The 20,395-nt window shown below is 31.7% G+C and overlaps 1 protein-coding gene across 9 annotated transcripts in view; it reads left to right on the plus strand.

The window, feature by feature from the left end:
- The window catches only part of Rbcn-3B (WD repeat-containing protein Rbcn-3B), a 409,024-nt gene that overhangs the window by 1,968 nt on the left and 386,661 nt on the right, over positions 1-20,395 (plus strand). For 8 of the 9 annotated variants that reach the window (XM_075355582.1, XM_075355590.1, XM_075355586.1 and 5 more), the window contains exons 2-6: positions 4,536-4,701; positions 9,571-9,677; positions 11,404-11,482; positions 18,806-18,974; positions 19,840-20,030. In XM_075355582.1, the coding sequence (XP_075211697.1) occupies positions 4,540-4,701; positions 9,571-9,677; positions 11,404-11,482; positions 18,806-18,974; positions 19,840-20,030 (708 nt within the window). In that variant the 5' untranslated portion in view covers positions 4,536-4,539. Of the gene's footprint in view, positions 1-1,073; positions 1,149-4,535; positions 4,702-9,570; positions 9,678-11,403; positions 11,483-18,805; positions 18,975-19,839; positions 20,031-20,395 lie in introns of all 9 variants that reach the window. The other variant, XM_075355583.1, reaches the window with a different exon arrangement.

Below are 20,395 nucleotides of genomic sequence, written 5' to 3' on the forward strand. Positions count from 1 at the left end.
TGTGCTGTGATATTTTAAATGCTGTTTTGCGAAATCTCTTCTGCTCTTGGAAGTAGAAAACGGTTTTCTCAAAGAATTCTTAGGTACCCTTGGCTCTCAAGTGTACCTGTAGTTATAAAAATCTTGCAATCGCAGGTAACAAAATCAGTCTTTTTAAAAATTAATTACATATTTAAAGTATAAAATTATAAATGCAAATTTTTGTACATATATTCATATTAATAAGATAAGTTTGCTTGTTTTATATAATAAATAAATTGGATAATAATTAAATACTGCTTCTACAATTTGTGATTATAATACATCACTACCATGTTTTCAAATAAAGCCTGTATGTCTGTATGTAAGATTTTATAGAGCTATTTTGTTTTAGTCTTTCATTTAGTTATTTGGGAAGTATGTTGGGGCTTTCAGAAATCTTTTCTGTAAAAAAAATCTTTTAATTTTTTTTTCAAGTTGCATTTAAATTTACCATTTGTGAATTGATATACACTGAACAGTTAGTTACTGATGTAAGTTATATTAACTTACATTAACCCACCGGGTTGGTCTAGTGGTGAACGCGTCTTCCCAAATCAGCTGATTTGGAAGTCGAGAGTTCCAGCGTTCAAGTCCTAGTAAAGCCAGTTATTTTTACACGGATTTGAATACTAGATCGTAGATACCGGTGTTCTTTGGTGGTTGGGTTTCAATTAACCACACATCTCAGGAATGGTCGAACTGAGAATGTACAAGACTACACTTCATTTACACTCATACATATCATCCTCATTCATCCTCTAACGTGTTATCTGAACGGTAGTTACCGGAGGCTAAACAGGAAAAACAAAAAGGTTACTGTTACATTAAGCTTTTTTTCTAATAAGTAAAAGGGTAAAAAATGAAAATTGTTTTTGATGATTGTGATCGCTGTCTATGGGTTTCTGCATCAACTCCTTTCATAACCCAAAATTGGTGGCGACTAAAAACCATTTATATGTATTAATTTTATTGTTTTATAGTGTGTTTTCTGTTAGTTTTGTTAGTTCTCTTACTGAGTAGATACTGTGTCTATAATCTACTGTTTCCAGCAGAAAGTGGTGCCAAATTAATGTGCTTTGAAGTATTATGATCCAATTCTTGTTATGTTTGTGATGCGTTTATTGCAGGTAAGGTACAAATCCCAAAGAAATATAAAATTATTATTTCATTAATTTGGTTACAAATAACAGAATTGTATGATTGATTACAACTGTTACTTCCAATTTTCTAAAATATTTATTCTTTTGAAAACATTGTTTTTCTTCATTCATTCTTAAAATAAAAATTTTACTTAAAACACAAATAGATGGGGCTTTATCTGTTTGTATTGATGAGTTGAACCTGAATATGTTTGGCCAGGACAGTTTTAATGTTACGTATTATTTTACAGCATTTTTTTCTAATTAAGTTTTTTGTGTTATAACTTGAAACAAAGTATGGTACAGAAATTCTCTGTGAAGACTGAATAATTTATAGTTGATTTAACTACTTTAATATTCTATGCAATTCTGGAGGTGATCAGGAAATTTTGTGTAAGGCAATATGAAATTATTCTCAGTTGCTTCCATATTATCTGGAATAAAGTACTTTCTTCCAGTTAATTAAATCTGAAATTTCCCGTATTGTGTTGAAGTAGTTTACATAATATATTATTATAACAGAAAGAGTACATTAATTTGTTGGTTTTTACTACTTTTTGAAGTTATAATGTTTTGACTGTAATGCGTATAAAAAACCTGAAATACAGGAGGATATACTGAAATTGCTTCTTTTGAATTATCAAGTAAACTGCACCTGTGTAGCCAGTCTTACAGTAGTGAACATTGTGAAAATGTCATTTTCATGGGTGAATACTTAACTGCATTTCAGTGGGCTTGGCTTATTAATAAACAACAGTGTACACTTGTTGAGAAATTAACAGAAATCACTTCACTCCTGTCTTTTTTTAATTAGCCTGGATTGAGATAGTGAGAATATGACTTTTCCATTTTTGAGACTAACCTGTTCTAATATTATTAGATTACCCAAAAAATGCCATCAAACATACATAGTTATGCAATAAAAAATTGTAGATTATAAATTCTTATTATGTTTGAGGCATATACAACCAAAATAGGTATATTAATTTCCTATTTACTTCTGCTGTCAACTTTTCTTTTCTGTTCTGTGAAACTTGTACATGCTTGATTATTTATTTATTTTACCCAGAATTCCACCTTGATCAATCCCTTTTATTCCTTTCTTACATTTATCTACACAATACTGTTAAAGCAAGATTCTCTTTTTTTTAATCTATTCTCTTAGTAACTATAGGCTGATTTTATTTTATTTTTTTAAAGTAAAGATGATAAAAGAGGTCTTTTTTGCATATGAATTGGCCAAACTTAACAAGAATTCAAACCTAGAACCTTCCAGATTCAAAGTGAAAGTTAGAAAATGTTACCACTCATTGCAGACATTTTTTTCTGTATTAAACAGTTGCTGTTGCAAATTTTATTATTTTTTTTTTTTGTGTAAAAGCCTTTTGTAAAAATAAACAAAATTGGTTCCTTTTGTGAAGAAATCAATTAACATTTTTTTTCATGCTACTGTATGTATAGTGATAATTAAGTAATTTTTATCAAGATGAAATAACAAATTAGAATTTTTCAATTTTAATGTAGGTTTATATTGTTATAATATTTTGAATTCCACACATAAGTAATTACTATTTAAAATAAGACAAATTCTGTGGTTGAATAGAAATGTCCATAAATATTGATAAACAGTTCAAATAAACAGTATTACTATGTTTTTATTTTTATTGGCTGATGTTGGATTATGGTATTATTATTATTGATCACCATCATTATTCTAAAAGATACTTGTAATCGCAAAGCTAGAGCTTAAGTTAAGGCAAATTATCCTTAAAAAATATGAACTGATTTCTAATATGATGCATTAAAAAACTCATGTTGTACAGTTGACTTTTTATGTAGTTATTACAAAGAATTAAATTTAGAAAATATCACCTTATCACACTTACAAAGTAAATGCAAATGTAATAAATTGAGTTTTACTGTGTGTTTTCTGTCAAACAATTTACAGTTGGTTTTTTAAATTGTATTCTAAGTATTACCTAAAAAAGGTTTTAGGTGATATTCTCATATTCAAATTTACTTCAAATCCATCTTGTGTGACCATGTGCTAGAAAGAGTTTTTCATTGCATTAAAACCTCTACAATTCATCCCTTCAAATCTGTAAGGAGGAGAGTGACCGAAGAGAGGAAATTATGAATTTTGAAATCTTTAAATGCAACATGTATATACATATGTATATTGCATTTAAAAAAAAGTTATTATTAATAATCTAATGTAATTTGACAACTTTCAGTAAAGATAAGAATTAGCATACCAATATTTTTACATTGAACTAGAATAAAGTTTATGTGAAATGTGATTTTTTTTTAAGAATACAAAATATGAAAGTCGACTAAAAGAAATTTGAAATGTGTAAATATATTGTAATTTGTTAAAAAAGTATAAAGTAACATTACAATAACACTAACAATTTAAAAAAAAAAAAACTTAAAAGTTTAATAATGTTGCTTTTTATTGTAATTTGCCAGTTTTTATTTTTTTTTAAGAAGTTGCTACTGAGCTTTGAGTTTTTGCTTTACTTTGGTAAACTGGTGAATATGTCTTAGTGCCATTAAGTTCATCAGTTGTCTCATTTTTCCTTGTATTATCAGATTAATTTTTTGAACATTTTTACCTACGTTCTTGTTAGTTACATCATTTCCTGGTCAAAACTCACTCTTTTCTATTCTTGATTTTTTTAATTAATTTTTTAATAATTAATTTACTATTTAATTTAAATAAAATAATTAATAATAAATTAATTATTAATAATTAATTTTATAATTAATTTACTATTTAATTTTTTATTAATTTTTTAATTTTTTTTTATCTTAATTTTTTATTCTTGATTTTGTCTTTATTTTGAACACAAATGGTGATTTATTTTTCGCCTAAAATGTTTATCCACCATCACTAAACAGCTTTTATCAATTCTATTAAGTGTATCTAACATATTTTCTGTATATTTTTATGTGAAGTAGTTGTCTTCTGTAGACATGCTTGTATTTAAAAATAGATGACGCTAGTTTATTAAATGTGTTAATGTAGGAGTAATTTCAGCAAGTCATTTTCTGAAAGATACATTAACAATATAAGCTGGTATTACTTTGCTATGCAATGTTTGTTGAGTGAAAGAATAAAAGAAATTTTGTCAAAAAATTTAAAGCAAAAAAAAAATTATACTTGTTTTTATTTTTATGTACAATAAGGTTCAAAACATAATAGATGCACATTCTGATGGCTGTTTGAGCTGATTTAAAAAGGTTTTAATATGTAGCATAGCTTATGACGAGCATAACTAATTTAAAGCTGTTTTTAAGAATGACATGTTGTGTTACTGTAATAGGTAAAGATCAAGATTATCTGTTTAATGGAATTTTATGTCATTTTTTTAGAATTATGTCTGGAACAAATCTAGTAGTACCAGTAGTGTTGTGGGGCAAGACTGCTCCAACTCATTGCATCTCTTGTGTCCATCTTTCAAGAGATCAGAAAACTTTAATTACTGGTTGTTATGACGGACAGATTTGCCTGTGGCATGTTGATCCAGATACACTTAAGGTATGATGATTTTTTTCTTACTTTTCATTTCTATTTTGTGCTTATTTTATAATGGGCTGCAAACTTTGTTATAGTTCAGCACAGTTGTCTTATTCTTATATATATATGTATAAGACAACTGCCATGTGTATACTATATATATGCTACTATATGTATATACAAGGTGTGACAATAAAGTAATGAGACTGATGTGAAAAAAAATGCTGCTTACCGTTTTACTCATGTTAAGTGTTGTCTCCTTCAAAGTAGTTCCCCTCTGATTGCACACACTTATTTCAGCGCTTCGGCCATTGATGGTAACATTTCTGGAACTCATCTTCTGTAATATCCTCCAAGACCCTCGTCACAGCTTTTTGGATATCTTGTGTTGTTTGAAAATTGTGTCCCTTGACCGCCATTTTGACTCTTGGAAATAGAAAAAAGTCACACGGAGCGATATCTGATGAATAAGGTGGCTGTGGTAGTACTGAAATTTGTTTTGAGGTTAAAAATTGCTGTACTGTAGAGCAGTATGGGATGGCGCAGAATCCAATTATCAGCAATGTTGGCACGGACACGAAGAACTTGTTTACGAAGTCTTTCTAAAATTTCTTTGTAGAAATATTGGTTAACTGTTTGTCCAGGAGGCATCCACTCTTTATGAACAATTCCCTAGAAATCGAAGAAGCACACAAGCATGCATTTCACTTTTGACTTTGACATGCGAGCTTTTTTTAGTCTGGGTGATCCCTTTATAATACTAGATCGTGGATACCGGTGTTCTTTGGTGGTTGGGTTTCAATTAACCACACATCTCAGGAATGGTCGAACTGAGAATGTACAAGACTACACTTCATTTACACTCATGATATTATCCTCATTCATCCTCTTAAGAATTAGCTAAACGGTAGTTACTGAAGGCTAAACAGGAAAAAGAAAGATGAAAGATGATGGGTACTAGTTTATTTGGTTATTTGTTGCCTGTTAAGTCAATCACCAGTTCTATTGAACTAAAACTGATCAGCTTAATGCTGTTCAGCTGCATATATATTTTTTATATATATAATTCAACTCAATCCACCCAAGTACAGATATGACATTTTACATATGAAGTATTTTACCTTCTTTTGTGTATAATATTTATAAAATATTTGTGAAAATGACATTTTACATATGAAGCATTTTACCTTCTTTTGTGTGTAATATTTATAAAATATTTGTGAAATTACATATTAAACATAAAATTAAAAAATAAAAAGATTAAAATTGCAGTCATTAAATAAAATAAAAAGAAAACACATATTTAATGTAATGTAATGGCTAGCCAAACACTAGCAGTATTTCATACTATACTATACTATACTATACTACGTGTATTGGCTAGTATTAGTATCAGTACTACCTAACACAGATGCTGGTGGGCCATGGTAGCTTTAAAGCTGACCTCCACAGGTTTGGCATTGAGAGCACGGATGCCTGTCCTGTGTGCGGAGACGAGGAAACACCATGTATTCTTCTAGTGTCCTTGATATGCAGACACTTAAGCAGAGTTATTAACTAATCTCATCCGAGAGAACATGTTCCAACCTGAGGAATTGCAAGACAGCTTTCTGAGTACGGAGGATTCGTGGAGAGCCATAGCAAGATTTGCAAAGGTAGCGATGGAAGATCTCAGGGCGTGGGAAGAGACTTGTACAAGAAGGAGATGCTGGAAGGTGTGGGGTGGACAGGTCTGCAGATGGGGAATCCCTGCGAATGTGCGGGGGTCACCTTGGTGTAGTGAGGTCGTGAACTCTCCGCTCCCCTGTGCCTGATAGTGCTGCCCTCCCCCTCCGTAACATGCCTGATTGCAGTTGAGGTAAGTTATGTTGTGTGTAACGGTGGGTGCGTGTAATTGAGTGTGGTCAGTGTGTGTGTGTGGTAGCAAGTATTCTTGCAGTGTGTGCCAGTTGTGCACATTGTGAGTTTGTGCGATGCAATATGTTCTGAATGGGGTGCTGTATATGTTGTGTGTGTGTGTGTGTGCAGTGAGTGCGTGTGCATGGTAGTAAGTCTGCATGATGTCTGTACCAGTCTGTGCTAGTATGTGTGTTCTTGAGTTCGTTGTCCTGAAGTTGGTGCTACATTTGTTCTGATGAGTGCATGACAGTTGGTTGGTGTTCTCTTGATGACTGAATGAGTACAAGGGTGTTATCCCCTTCCTGAAGTAATGCTTTATTAGCGGTTTACAGGAAGGGGCGGGTTGCCAAGGAGAGGTGTAGTCTGTAGTATACATACGCACTTAATAAAATCTTCCAGAACCTGCTAGTGAGCCCGACACTGCTTCGGTGCCCATAAATGGGGTTCCTCCACCTCTGATTTAGACTTGTAGTAATAAGATGACCTTTATTAGGTAGTAAGAAGCCCAACCTTCATACCCAGGGTTGGGCTCTGTGCTGCCCACCAGGTTGTGTCATGTTTCAACTTAATGTTTTATATGGTGGTCTCTACCTCATGCTTCTACAGATCAGACCTGGACACTACATTGGTTAGCAGATGAATCTAGGCTTGGTCCAGGACCCTATGGTCAATAACATGGAGAAGTTAAGCCTTGGGTATTGAGTTGGGTGACTTCAGATGGATTTGGGCATGTCAGTAGTCTCCAGTAAGCCCCGAGCTAGATCTAAATGGGCATTCATACACTACCGGAAATACGCTTGCTAAATAGCACTGAATCTTGTTTCATGATCATGAGGGACGTGTAGATAACTGGAGGATTGGCTGTTGTTCCATCAACCATTTTGTATTGACTGAGGTTGAGCATTGTACTCTAAGTTAGGCATGCAATTGCAGTTTGTTAGTCAGGATGAATCTAGTGGCACATGATATAATATAGTGAACCCATTGAGTTAGGTACATTCTTTGTCATTTGTCTGTTGTAGAATGCAAGAAAGCAAGCTAATCTTACATTCTTGTATGCCATGGTACTAGTTACCAAATGCACCCATCAGCATTCTGGACTTAAAACAGTCACAGATTCATGTTGTGCCTTCCTTAATTTAGTGTAGCATTTGGTTTCACTGAGTGCAACAGATCTTTGTTGGAGTGAAGCCTATCGTGATACAGATAGCTAGTTATGGATGATTCATTGTATGAGGCAAACTGCTTCTCACAACCACACAACATCTGCGATGTGTGTGTGGGAGCCCAGATATGGCTTGTTGATGGCATGATACAGAAGCATTTTCTTAAAAAGGTTAATAAAAAATTTGTCAAATAAGATTGTAAAAAATTGATATTTTTCTTTAAAAAAATGATCTTATTACATATTTTGGATAAAATTTATAAACTTATCAGTTACCTTGTAATTTGAAGGTGTGAGGTATGACAATAAAGTTCATAGATTAATGTTGTAAAAACATTTAATGAAAAAGTAATATAATTACACATTGTACTTTTAAAAGTGCTTACCCTGAGCTGTAATGCACTTCTCCATTCACCTTTTTCAGCCTTTGCAAAATTGTTTCTCCATTACCGCTAATAGTGTCTCTGACGTTGACTCTTTAATGGCCTTCAGAGTCTGAAAATTGGTGCCTTTAAATTTTTCTTTAATTTTTGGAAATTAAAAAAAAATCACAAGGTGACAAAATCTGGTGAATATAAGGAAATAGTGGGGTGTTCAAAGACCTTGATGGCCATTTAGGGTAAAAACTGCCTCATAGTGATGGCTGTGTGAAGGGGTGCATTGTCATAGTGAAACACCCGTGATTGATCTTGCCATAAAGCAGGTCCTTTTCTGCAAACACTTTCACGCATATATTTCATTACTTCCAGGTAGTAAGCAGAATTAACCACCTGACTCTGGGAACCTGTTCTTGGAGCACAATTCAATGTAAGTCAAAAAAACCATCAGCATTGCCTTGATTTTTTTGTTCACCTGACATTTTTTGAAACAATTTTCGTACAATGCTTTGATATGAAGCACATGGTTTCTTAGTTGATTCCAGTGACCTTAACAACATCTCTGAATGTGAGGCAATTGTTTAAGTTGATGGCTTGTTTAATTCTTTACACAGAATTATTATTTCAAACAGTGGAGGAGCGCCTCGAATGTTCATTGTCCTCTTTTGAGGTTCTCCCCTCTCTGAACCTCGCTACCCACTTGAAGAATGAACTTCTTTTCACAAGAGAGTCCTTATAAATAGGCTTCATCATTCCAAGAATTTTTGAGTTCATTTTTTTTCTTTTACAACAAGGAATTTCATCACAACTCACTGCTCTTCAAAATCATAGTTAATTCTCATTGTCGCAAAACCACACATTTACAAAATCAGAGCATTTACAAAAACACTCAACACAATGATGTTGAGAGAACTGAAAAAAATTCTATGACTGAGTGAAATGTTAACATCACTGAGCCATTCCCAACCTCCCAGTGTTGCCATTGCACTCACAATAAAATATGTCTGTGAACTTTATTGTCATACCTCATACCATCAGTATACTTGGAAAAACTCAGGAAGTGGCATCATGCAAAGTAAGAGATGTTAAGTTAAAATGAGACTGGTTGATACCTATAAAACATGTAATTATGAACAGTTTTGTATAAATATCATGTACTTGTATGTAAAAAATACAGCTGACTGTTTTAGTGATTTGAATCTGATAAAAGTAGGCTATCACTTGAAAGTATTGGAGGCTTAAATTATAACATTAATTTTTGATGGAAAAACAGTTTACATAAAAACTATGAGAGTACATGTATAGATATATTTTAATATATCTTGCTTATAACTGCCATTTATTCTTTTTATAGTTTTAAATTTAATTTAGATTTTTTACTTCTTGTTTGGGTGTGTTTTCACTTAAGTAACTTTAGTTTAAATTTTTATAAACAGTTTTTTTTTTCAGATGACACCAAGGTGTTTACTAGTTGGTCATACTGCACCTATCCTTTCTCTAGCTAAGGCTAGTATCTTATCTGACAATAATTATATTGTCAGTGCTTCTGAAAGCGGGTAAAATCATATTTTTATTTCCTAGTTGCTAGTAGTTAAAATTAGTTTTAGTTACAACATTCTGTTAAATAAATATTCGGGTTAGAATCATGTATATAAAATTGTCCCTGTGTACTATTTATTTATTTCATATAACATTTTGTGATATGTGAAGTAAGACACAATGTGCTATTTATATTTTAAGCATACAGTGGTCATTGATGGCGAAACATATTGGTAAAGTATATTAATCTATATTTCATTAATTATTGCTAGAATTATAGGAATAATATGATAAAGAGACAACTCATTTCATACCCAACAGAATACAAAGTGGTATTCATAGCACTAGTGGTGTTCATAGCATTGTGGCTAATGCTATGTTCAACCTTTTTTAACTTATGATCAATGAAGGTCTTATCTAGTTTACCTTTGGAATCAACTATCAGTTTACAAATTTTAACCTGTCAGTCAGATTTGAACTGGTAACTTTTGAACCAGAAAGCCTAGCCCTATTCCTTATTATTAAGCTTTCATGTTGTGTTTCTTGTTAAAATAGATTTCTCATGGTGTATAGAATGTAATGATATAAGAAATTAAAATATGAAAAGCTTTAATTGAGCTTTTCCTCTAAGGAAAAAGTTACCTTACAAGGTAACTAAGGAAAAAGTTAAATATACAAATTATTTTTGGGAGAAATGTTGGTGAAAGTTGATTGTTTTATTGGTTTAGATAGTTAAAACTTGAGAGACTAGTTAAATTTTAAAGTAAATTCTTGAACTTAGAATACTCTTACAGTAATGAAATACTTAAAATTAAAAAAAATTGTTTTTAGTGAAGATCTATTAATGTCTAGTCTGAAAAGAAATGGAATGTTTGAAGGAGTAAAACATCTTGGGTAAAGGTAGTATGAAGTGAGGTTATCAACTGTTCAAGGGTGTTTTTTTAAAAAAAAATTGGATACATATTCTGTTTTTTGTCCTCTCTTTTAAAATTAAGAAATGTTTCCAAAGATATTTATCCCTCTTTAGAGAGTGGTAAGTATATTACTATTACCAAAAGTTGGTGTTACAGGTGTTCACCCAATAAAACTTGAAGGTGTACAAATGATGAAGAAAATAAAAAAATATTTTCCTTTTTCACTTCTATCCACCATTCACTAGGCTGATTAGTAGAGAAATGTTACAAACAATTTCACCTGGTTGCTTCCTCAGATTCTATCAAGACAGTATCTTTGTTTGTTAGCAGTTTCAATTTTTTTATATTTATTTGGTATATGAATTTTCTTTCCTTCATTTTGTCTTGGTAGCTAAGAACCTTTTAATCCTTTGGTGATAAACAGTTCTCTTCTACTTACTGGATGATACATAATTCAGAAATGTATAATCAGAATTTATTTCATTACTAAAACGTTTCTATAAACATTTTCTGATTGTTCTCACTTTAAATTGCTATCAAAATAAATGAAATGAGAAATCCCTACTGTTTAATATTTACAACTGATACATGGTGAAATTTTTGTAACTTCTTGTTTGTTTGCTAGTAATATGTTTAAATTCTTTAGTCCATTACATAATATTAATGCACTGCTTATTTAGTAATTTTTTATTTATATATCAAATTTAAAAATACAACGAAGTATATATTAATTTGGAATATTTTCATTGTTGAGGTAGAGCAACACCAGCTTCATTTCAGCTGTGGATGTAAAAAATGCATATTTAAAAAATAGTTTTATTTATTTCAGGGAGATGTGTACATGGGATTTAGTTGATGGCAAATGTCGTGAGGTTGCAAAATTGCCTTATGTCCATACTAGTATGCAGGTGAGTCATTTAAATCAATTGAATAAATTAGCTTTCTATATGTTTTATATAGTGCACTAACAAACAAATAAACTTGATTCTCTCTTTGTTATATGTAGATATAGTAAATAGGTTGAAAAGTAACATTTTTATGGTTCTACAGAAAAATTTATTATATGTACAAAAACCAAACTTTAAAAGAAATGTTCAAAAACTTCTGATAAAAATGAAAATCATTTTTTCAGCTGTAAAACAGTTATACTCAGTAAAAATTAAAATATCTGTAAATATCAAAAAGAAAAAATAAATGAGTAAAATAAAGGTAAATTGTAACAAGAAACAACACCCATGAGATACTACAAAAGATTGTCTTCCTGTAATTAAAAGAAAAACAAAAACTGAAAACTGAAAACTAAGAAAATACATTTAAAAAAAATGAATTGGTGATCTATGAATATTACAATGAAAATGGCTTACCTATAATATGAATTAAATTGAACTTTTGTAGTGACCAGTCTAGGAAGAAAGCTTAATTAATTGCTGTGTTGGCTATTTGTTGGTGAGCCTTTTTCTTTAAACTTGTACTGTCCACGCCTCAGTTATTTTTTTATAAATATGTCTTTTATTTTATAGTTTTCACTTTTCTTTTCATAAATATTAGAACAATGGTTTTTTTTAACATTTAACTTATTTATTTTTATGTTTTATTTTAATTGCTAAGCTACTGAGGATGGCTATTCGAAAGTTTAAATGGCACTTCTGCTTCTATTATTGATATTGATTTTTTCAGCAGCTCTTGCTTAACCTTTTTCTATTTTTCTTACCATTTTGCATAGCTCTTTCTTTTATAAATACAAAAATATAAAGATTCTATGTTTGTTAGTAAGTGTAACATATAGTTGACATCTGTCTTGTCCCTGTTTCTCTCTGAACCACTTCTTCTAGGGTAGAATCTTCACAATATATGAAACAAGTTGGTAGCAAATTCCAAGTCATACATGCTAGAAAATTTGCGCTTGAGCATGTCTATTTTCACCTCATTCTTTCTATTGAGGATCCTCAGCATCTTTCTGATCAGTCTCAATCATTCTATCGCATTCAAATAATAGAGTCCCCAGCTGCTTCCTGTTGTGTAAAAAATCATTTCCATTTTGGTTCAAACAGCTTTATTGTAGAAAAAGCACACATCATTTTGAGTTGGATGTTTTTATAGTCTTTTAGAAATGGAAAATCAGTTTTAAGTATTGCTTGTTCCATGATTCTCTGTTCTTCATAATCGCATGACTTTTTGGCTGAACAGATGCACTAAAGGATTTCACATTTTCTGAAATCTTTTAACCGTACATAATTCCTGAGTTATAAAATATAACATGGTGATGACAGCAGAATAAATTATTACTAAGTCTATAAACCCCTAGAAAATGGTTATTCTCCACTGTGAACATGGATATCTACAAATTCTATTGATTTTGATAATCAGAACATTAAACATAGTTGTTTTTAACAAATTGATTTTTTTTTTGTTATTGCTAATCTTAGCCTAATAAAGGGCATTTGTATGTGTGTGCCTGTGTGTGCATCCCCCTTAACAGTGAACATGCTTACATGATCGAACATACTGCCCATAAAAAAAAATCATGATTTTTTCTTAAATGTTTATAAACAATCAGCAAGAAGAAGCAACACCAACAAACAAGAGCAAAAAGAAAGAACATACTTACATAATTGAACATACTGCCCATCAAAAAATCATAAGATTTTTTTCTTAAATATTCATAAACAATAAATAACAGTAATAATAATTATAAAATGAATTAATAAATTCTACTGCAATATTGCAGCAGATCTTAAAACACAATTATTTTCGATAAAAATAAATCTATACCGAATGTTGGGTAAAGTTAAATAAAAAAAAAACACACAGCTAGTATTTGCCAAAAGAAATTGGACTTTACTGAAAACAAATTAATATATGTTATAATTATCATAACCTTAAAAACTACTTAATATATCAGCTGAAATCAGCGTCTGAACAATGATAGTTAAATGAAAAAATACATGAATATACGCTTCTAAATACAGATTTTGACAATATACGTTTTTGACGAAGCCTGAAAGAGAACATGAAACACCTTAATTTTAATTATAACTTTAGAAAAATATAACATCAATAAACATAGTGTGTCTGAAAAACTATTGCATTGCTGACAAATGCTGTAATATTGAAAAATTAGGAATGAACGAATGTCATTAACTTAGAAACATCAATTACAGTAAATCTTAATTGGCACTGGCCTTTCCTGATTTGTGAACCACACACTTAACATTAAATAATGTAAAAATGTAATTCTAGTTTAACGTAGAAAAGTACACAATAAACTTACAGTACAAAAGAGTTAATTACAATATAATCACACTGAACTTAATTGAGCACATGAAATAGGTTGCAGCTGAACAATGACAGCCTTCTGTAAGTGACCTGTCGTGACTGTACTAAAGTGAAATTGAAACTTGAACGGCATAGGCATGATGAACTGAATGTTCCACAAATTTGAATGATAACATAATGGTTTAACGTAATAAGTAATGAAAAACTGAACTTGCCTGTAGCACACAAATATAAGCCAGAGATGAACTCGTAACAGCAAGTACAGAAGAATACCTATGTAATCCTGGGCGTAGTCCGCACGGTGAATCAGGAATACAGAGGTGTGATGTGGTTTGGTGGTAGCGTGATGCGTAGAATCTCAGATGTGTAGTGATGAGTTTGAGATTCTGCTTGAGTGAGGAATGTTACCACAAAGTTTGCAGGAGAGTATTGCCCTAGGCGACTGCAGTGGTGAGATGTTGGATTTACTCTGCCGAAAAGATGGCGAAGAAAGCGGGGGTAACCAGATCCAGGTAGTGGACAGGAGTGTGTGTGTATGTATTAGTAAGGGGACGAAAAAATAATGGGTGTATGAAAAGGGTAGTCAGAAATAACTCGATAGAAGAATGGGCGGGGTCGCTAAGGATGACGGTGGGAGGGTCGAACACAAGAACAATAATAGAAGCAGGTGGACTTTGCAGACCCAGAAATACGAAACCAAGTGAGATTTAAACATTCCTTGTAACAAAACAACGGGACCCACCCTAGCTTGGAATTCATAGAAAATAACGGAAAACTTTATGCCAGAATGGCGTAAACACCGAAAATACCATAAATTATCCATTGATATTTTTTCTGAAGGTTAGTTTCGTATTTCGATAATTTGTTTTGTAAATTGAATATAACACATAAATAAATAAATTAATCAAATTTATATTTAAGCTTCCATCTCTCATAATGAGTGAGAATTTACATACGGATATTATGATGAACCCTTTTTTTGCTATTTACTTGATAAATTTTTATTATTCAAAAAAAAAAAAAAGAACACTTTTACACCATATTTACAAATTGAGGTAATCAATTTTGGACACCTAATAGTAGCATTCCGAGATCTAGCTAGCAGTTAAGATCTAGCTATATTTAAAATACCGATATGAGATTTATCCCTAAAATCGTCAAATTTTTTTTGTTTACTCAGCAGAATCAGAATGCAGTTTATAAAAAAAAAAAAATCTGAGTAAATAAAACAATTTCTATAATTTTTTGATTACACATGTTGCATTTTATTTAAAAAATAATTCAAAAAATAGAAATAAAGGTATAAAATTCAAAAAATTTATATAAAAACCTCCAGAAAAATATTTAATAAACCTTAGCTCTTTTTGTCCAAATAGATTGGGCATTTATTACTGGAATTGTTTAGACTTTTATTCTGCTAAGTTGATGTTCTGTGATATTCAAAATTTTATTTGGTTATGGTTTGACAAAAAAAAATCAAAATTGTTGCTATTTAATTCTGACGGTCAGTATTATTCACTATGTGACATGTACGAGGTGCGACAATAAACTAATGAGACTGATTTTTCTTTGTAAGATGTGGCAACCCTGCAGTTTCCGTAGGCACACCATCTTTGACCTTGGTCTATAAGCTACTTCTAGTCCAAGCGACACATTGATGCAACTGCTCAGTCATGAGTTGTGCTGTAATAAGTGAACACGTGTTTGTGTCTCTCGTCACAGAAATGAAACCGCAAAATATTGCGTAACGGTATGCCATTTCTTTTTGCGTTAAATCAGGTGAAAACGCGACGACAACTTATGGTAAGCTTCAGAAGGCTTTTGGAGAGGAGGTTATGTCAAGAGCTCAAGTTTTTCGGTGGCATAAAATTTTTAGTGAAGGCAGAACGAATGTTGAAGATGAAGATCACAGTGGACGACCATCAACCTCACGGACAGATGTCAACTTGACCAGGGTGCATGAAATCGTACGATCTGATCGAAGATTATCTGTGAAAATGATTACAGAAGAACTCAACATCGATCGAGAAACGGTTCGTCTAATATTAACTGAAGATCTTGGTATGAGAAAGATTTGTGCAAAAATGGTCTCCAAAAATCTCACACAACAAAAGCGAGAAACACGGAAAAATGTGGCAGCCGATCTGTTAGAGCAAACGGAAATCAATCCAGATTTGTTGAGCCGTGTTATCACTGGTGATGAAGGTTGGTTTTTTCAATACGATCCAGAGACAAAACGCCAAAGTTCGCAATGGTGCTCAAAGGGATCACCCAGACTAAAATAAGCTCGCATGTCAAAGTCAAAAGTGAAATGCATGCTTGTGTGCTTCTTCGATTTCTAGGGAATTGTTCATAAAGAGTGGGTGCCTCCTGGACAAACAGTTAACCAATATTTCTACAAAGAAATTTTAGAAAGACTTCGTAAACAAGTTCTTCGTGTCCGTGCCAACATTGCTGATAATTGGATTCTGCGCCATCCCATACAGCTCTACAGAACAGCAATTTTTAACCTCAAAACAAATCTCAGTACTACCACAGCCACCTTATTCACCAGATATCGCTCCGTGTGACTTTTTTCTATTTCCAAGAGTCAAAATGGCGGTCAAGGGACACAATTTTCAAACAACACAAGATATCCAAAAAGCTGTGACGAGGGTCTTGGAGGATATTACAGAAGATTAGTTCCAGAAATGTTACCATCAATGGCCGAAGCGCTGGAATAAGTGTGTGCAATCAGAGGGTACTTTGAAGGAGACGAAAACGGGTACTAAAGATGACGAAAACGGTAAGGAATATTTTTTTTCACATCAGTCTCATTACTTTATTGTCGCACCTCGTACATTAGCTAGCTGAAAATACTGTTTACAAAATAACATTAATAAATAATAATTGTTTTAATTTTTATTATCTGAAAAAAACTTGTGAATGGTGCATTAATTATAGAATGAGTATACACATAACTTGAATTTCAGAATTCCTGTTAATTGTTGCCAAAATGTTGTTAGATTCTATATTATAATGAAATATATTTTTGTATATTTGTTGCTTAAAATATGACTATTTTTGTATTTTTGTTTATTTCATTATCAAGTAACTGAAATACTAAATTTAGTGTTTCATGCATTCTATTAGTTTAATCAATGCATTTGTCTTATCTACTTCAAGTTTTTTATCTATCAAGTTTTTTCGATTTATTTTAAATTCGTTTAAATAATTAAAATTTTGGCAAAAAAAAAATAATTTTTTAAAATTATTCCATCTATCTAAATCATATCTGAAACTATGTGATATTCAAAAATGAAATTTAGATTATACTCCATATTTTATTCTTGTTTTTGAATGGTAAATTGAATAAAAAATTTTTAGTTTTCTTAGTTTTCACAAAAATATAAAGAAATATAAAGGCTTAAATTCTAATATTTCTTAAGAAATTAATGAAATACTTTCATCTTTTAATCTGTTTATTCACCAACATAATTGTAAAACTTTTCTGGACATTTGATGTGTTTAGGTCAACTATAGGAGACAATAATGGCTGAATCTCTCAGCAAGAAATAACAAGTATTTGCAATATACAAGAGGTTATCTCTAAAGTAAAGACAGTTTCATTGTAAAAAAATGTATTCTGAAAACTTTATAAATATGTTATTTTTCTCTTAACTACATACCTTATACTTCTTCTCTATATAATTGCCTAATGAATTAAGACATTTATCGTAGTGATACACCAGCTTCAATATACCCTTATTGTATTCTTTTGTTGCCAGTCCATTTAGCCACTGATTAACAGCATTTTTAAGTTCATTGTCACTTGCGAAATCGTAAATTTCCCATCCAAATTTTCTCAGTAAATCACGTGTTGGACCCGCAATATGTGGACGTGCATTATCGTGCAGCAGGACGACGCCATCGGTCAGCTGTTCATGTCGCCGATTTTGAATGGCACATCATAACTTACGTACAGTTTTGCAGTAGGCTTCTGAATTTATAGTCGTTCCACACGGAATGAAATCAATCAGCAGAATGCCAAACTGATCACAAAAGACTTGTGGCCATCAGTTTGCATCCAAATGTCTGTGGCTTGACCTTTGTTGGACTGGTTGGTGATTGAGGGTGATGCCATTCACTTAGCTGCCATTTTCTCTTTGGTGTGTAATACAAAATATATGTTTCATCGCCGGTAACAATCAAATTAAGTAATTCAACACTTTTCTCTGTGTAGCGCATCAAAAATTCCAAAGCAGATCTCCTTCAGATTTTTTGTGACGTTCGTTAAAACTTGCTGTACCCAACATGCACAAACCTTACTGAAGCCTAAATGGTTATGAACAATGCAACCGTTAACAGTTCTTGAAACATCAGTAAAAAAAAGGGCCAGATCAGAAATCGTTGAGCAACGATCTTTTCTGATTTCATCACATTTCAACAAGTCCTCTGTGATTATTCAGGGCCTCCCCAAATGTTCTTCATCATGCACATTAATTTCGTTATTTCTAAATCTTTCATACTATTTTCAAATGTTTCTTTCATCGATTACATTATCACCTTACGCAGGAATCAATTACCTATGAATTTGTCAGCTTAGTTTTGATGGTTTAAAAAATGTATGTCGTAGTCGGCAGCAACATCGATTTTCCTATTCATTTTATAACATAATAACTCACACGTACTCAAAGGTACTACAACACGACAACTTTCAGACAACAATGCAGTGTTTACATCACTAGCATGGCCAGGACTAACTCAGGCTCACCAACCTTAAGGAGATAAATTACCCAGCGGTCTTTACTTTAGAGATATCCTCTCTGTAATTACATGGCAATTAAGTGAAATTAACTATTTAATGTGAATTTTTTTTTTCATTTTTATTCAACTTCATGCTTTTTTTTAATGAATGTGGATTCATTTTATAATTTTGATAATTTTTAATCTAATTAATCTATTTAATTTTATAGGCATACCATATGAACACCTGTGATGATGTTCGTCTCTTCTGTAATGGTTATTATGCAGAAGTACTAGTTATGGACCCTTTCAGTCTTGAAGTTTTGTTTACTTTATCATCGAGAGTTAATCCAGATTGGATCAGCGCTCTTCATGTTTTACGACCTATCAAAAGAAAAGGTAATCAAAGACAAATTGAAGTATTAATTAAAAAAATACATCATGTAAGACAGATACCATATAAAAATAAGTGAAGTATAAGCAGTGTTTGTCTAAAGATAAAAACCCCTTGCAATTTTTATTTACTCTCTGGGAAATCTGTAGATGATAAGGTTGAAGTTGTCATTATTTATGCAATGACATTGCACAGCTTATGTAGCTTATTAAAACATCTAGATCTTGTTTGCTCTGTTACTGCTTAAAAACTAAAGGTTATAAGTTAAAATAGTTTGTTGCTATGTATATATATATATATATATTTATTTATTTATTTTCTGGCATTGTGTCATTTGCAAGGTGACCAGATAGCCAAAGTACTTACATTCTACTTTAAGTTATGCAAACTATTAGGATTCATGATATTGTTTTTAAAATTGTCTGCAGAGACCCTGGGTTGGGTGACCTTAACACTTTTCAAATGCTTTCTTCAGTGATACAGATTACCTAGATTTTATTTTGGTTCCTTTTTCTTTATAAGAGTTGTTTACGTAATTTTTGCCAGTTACGTAGATTTTGATTTAAACATAAATATAAACATTTATTTTGATTTTTGCACTTTGTTGATTTATACAGTTTTAGAATTTTTTATACTACGTACTTCTTGTATTTGCTTGTATGTACATCTGTGCTTATCCTTTAAATTATTTGAGAAATGTAGTACTATACTATTATTTACTACTATACTATTATTTACTCTACTATTATTATTTACTACTATACTATTATTGGTATATACTATTATTTACTGGAGTAAATAATAGTGTTCACTGAAGATGTACAAATAATTAATGTTGAAAACCTTAAATGTTATGATTATTATTTTTAGATGATGTGGTACTTGCATTGACTACTACTGGTACTGTTAAAGTATGGACATTGTCTGGCAGTGAAACTAAAGCATCAGAACCTTTTTTTGAACATGAAAGTAAACAAATACGTTGTTTAAATGCACTGTGCATGTGCTGCTGTGCTCAAAATCAGCGAACTGTACTCATCGTTTGTTCAAAATATTGGCAGGTAAAGTTTTGATATGTTGTACTGGGGAATAACCATTATACAGGGTCAACATAAATTATTCAGCACATTTTAGGAATTTATAAAAAATGAACAAAGGAGTGTAGTGCGAGTTGATTTTTTTCAAACATTACTGTAGTTACTAGACTTACTGATGATGTTGAATGACATACCAGCATGTAACAAGACTGGGGATTGTCAGTTGAGCAATGGCTACCAAGCAGGAGAAAGCAAAGTGTGCACTATGGTTTCATGAAAGTGGATCTGTTATTACTGTTCATAGACAATTTTTTTTAGAGTACATCCATTATCCTCCTAATAAAGACTTGTTGGTATCAGCAGTTTAAAGAAACAGGGTGTAGTACATA

Source organism: Lycorma delicatula, chromosome 2 (assembly GCF_047948215.1).
Source record: "Lycorma delicatula isolate Av1 chromosome 2, ASM4794821v1, whole genome shotgun sequence".
Classification (NCBI taxonomy): Eukaryota; Metazoa; Arthropoda; class Insecta; order Hemiptera; family Fulgoridae; genus Lycorma; species Lycorma delicatula.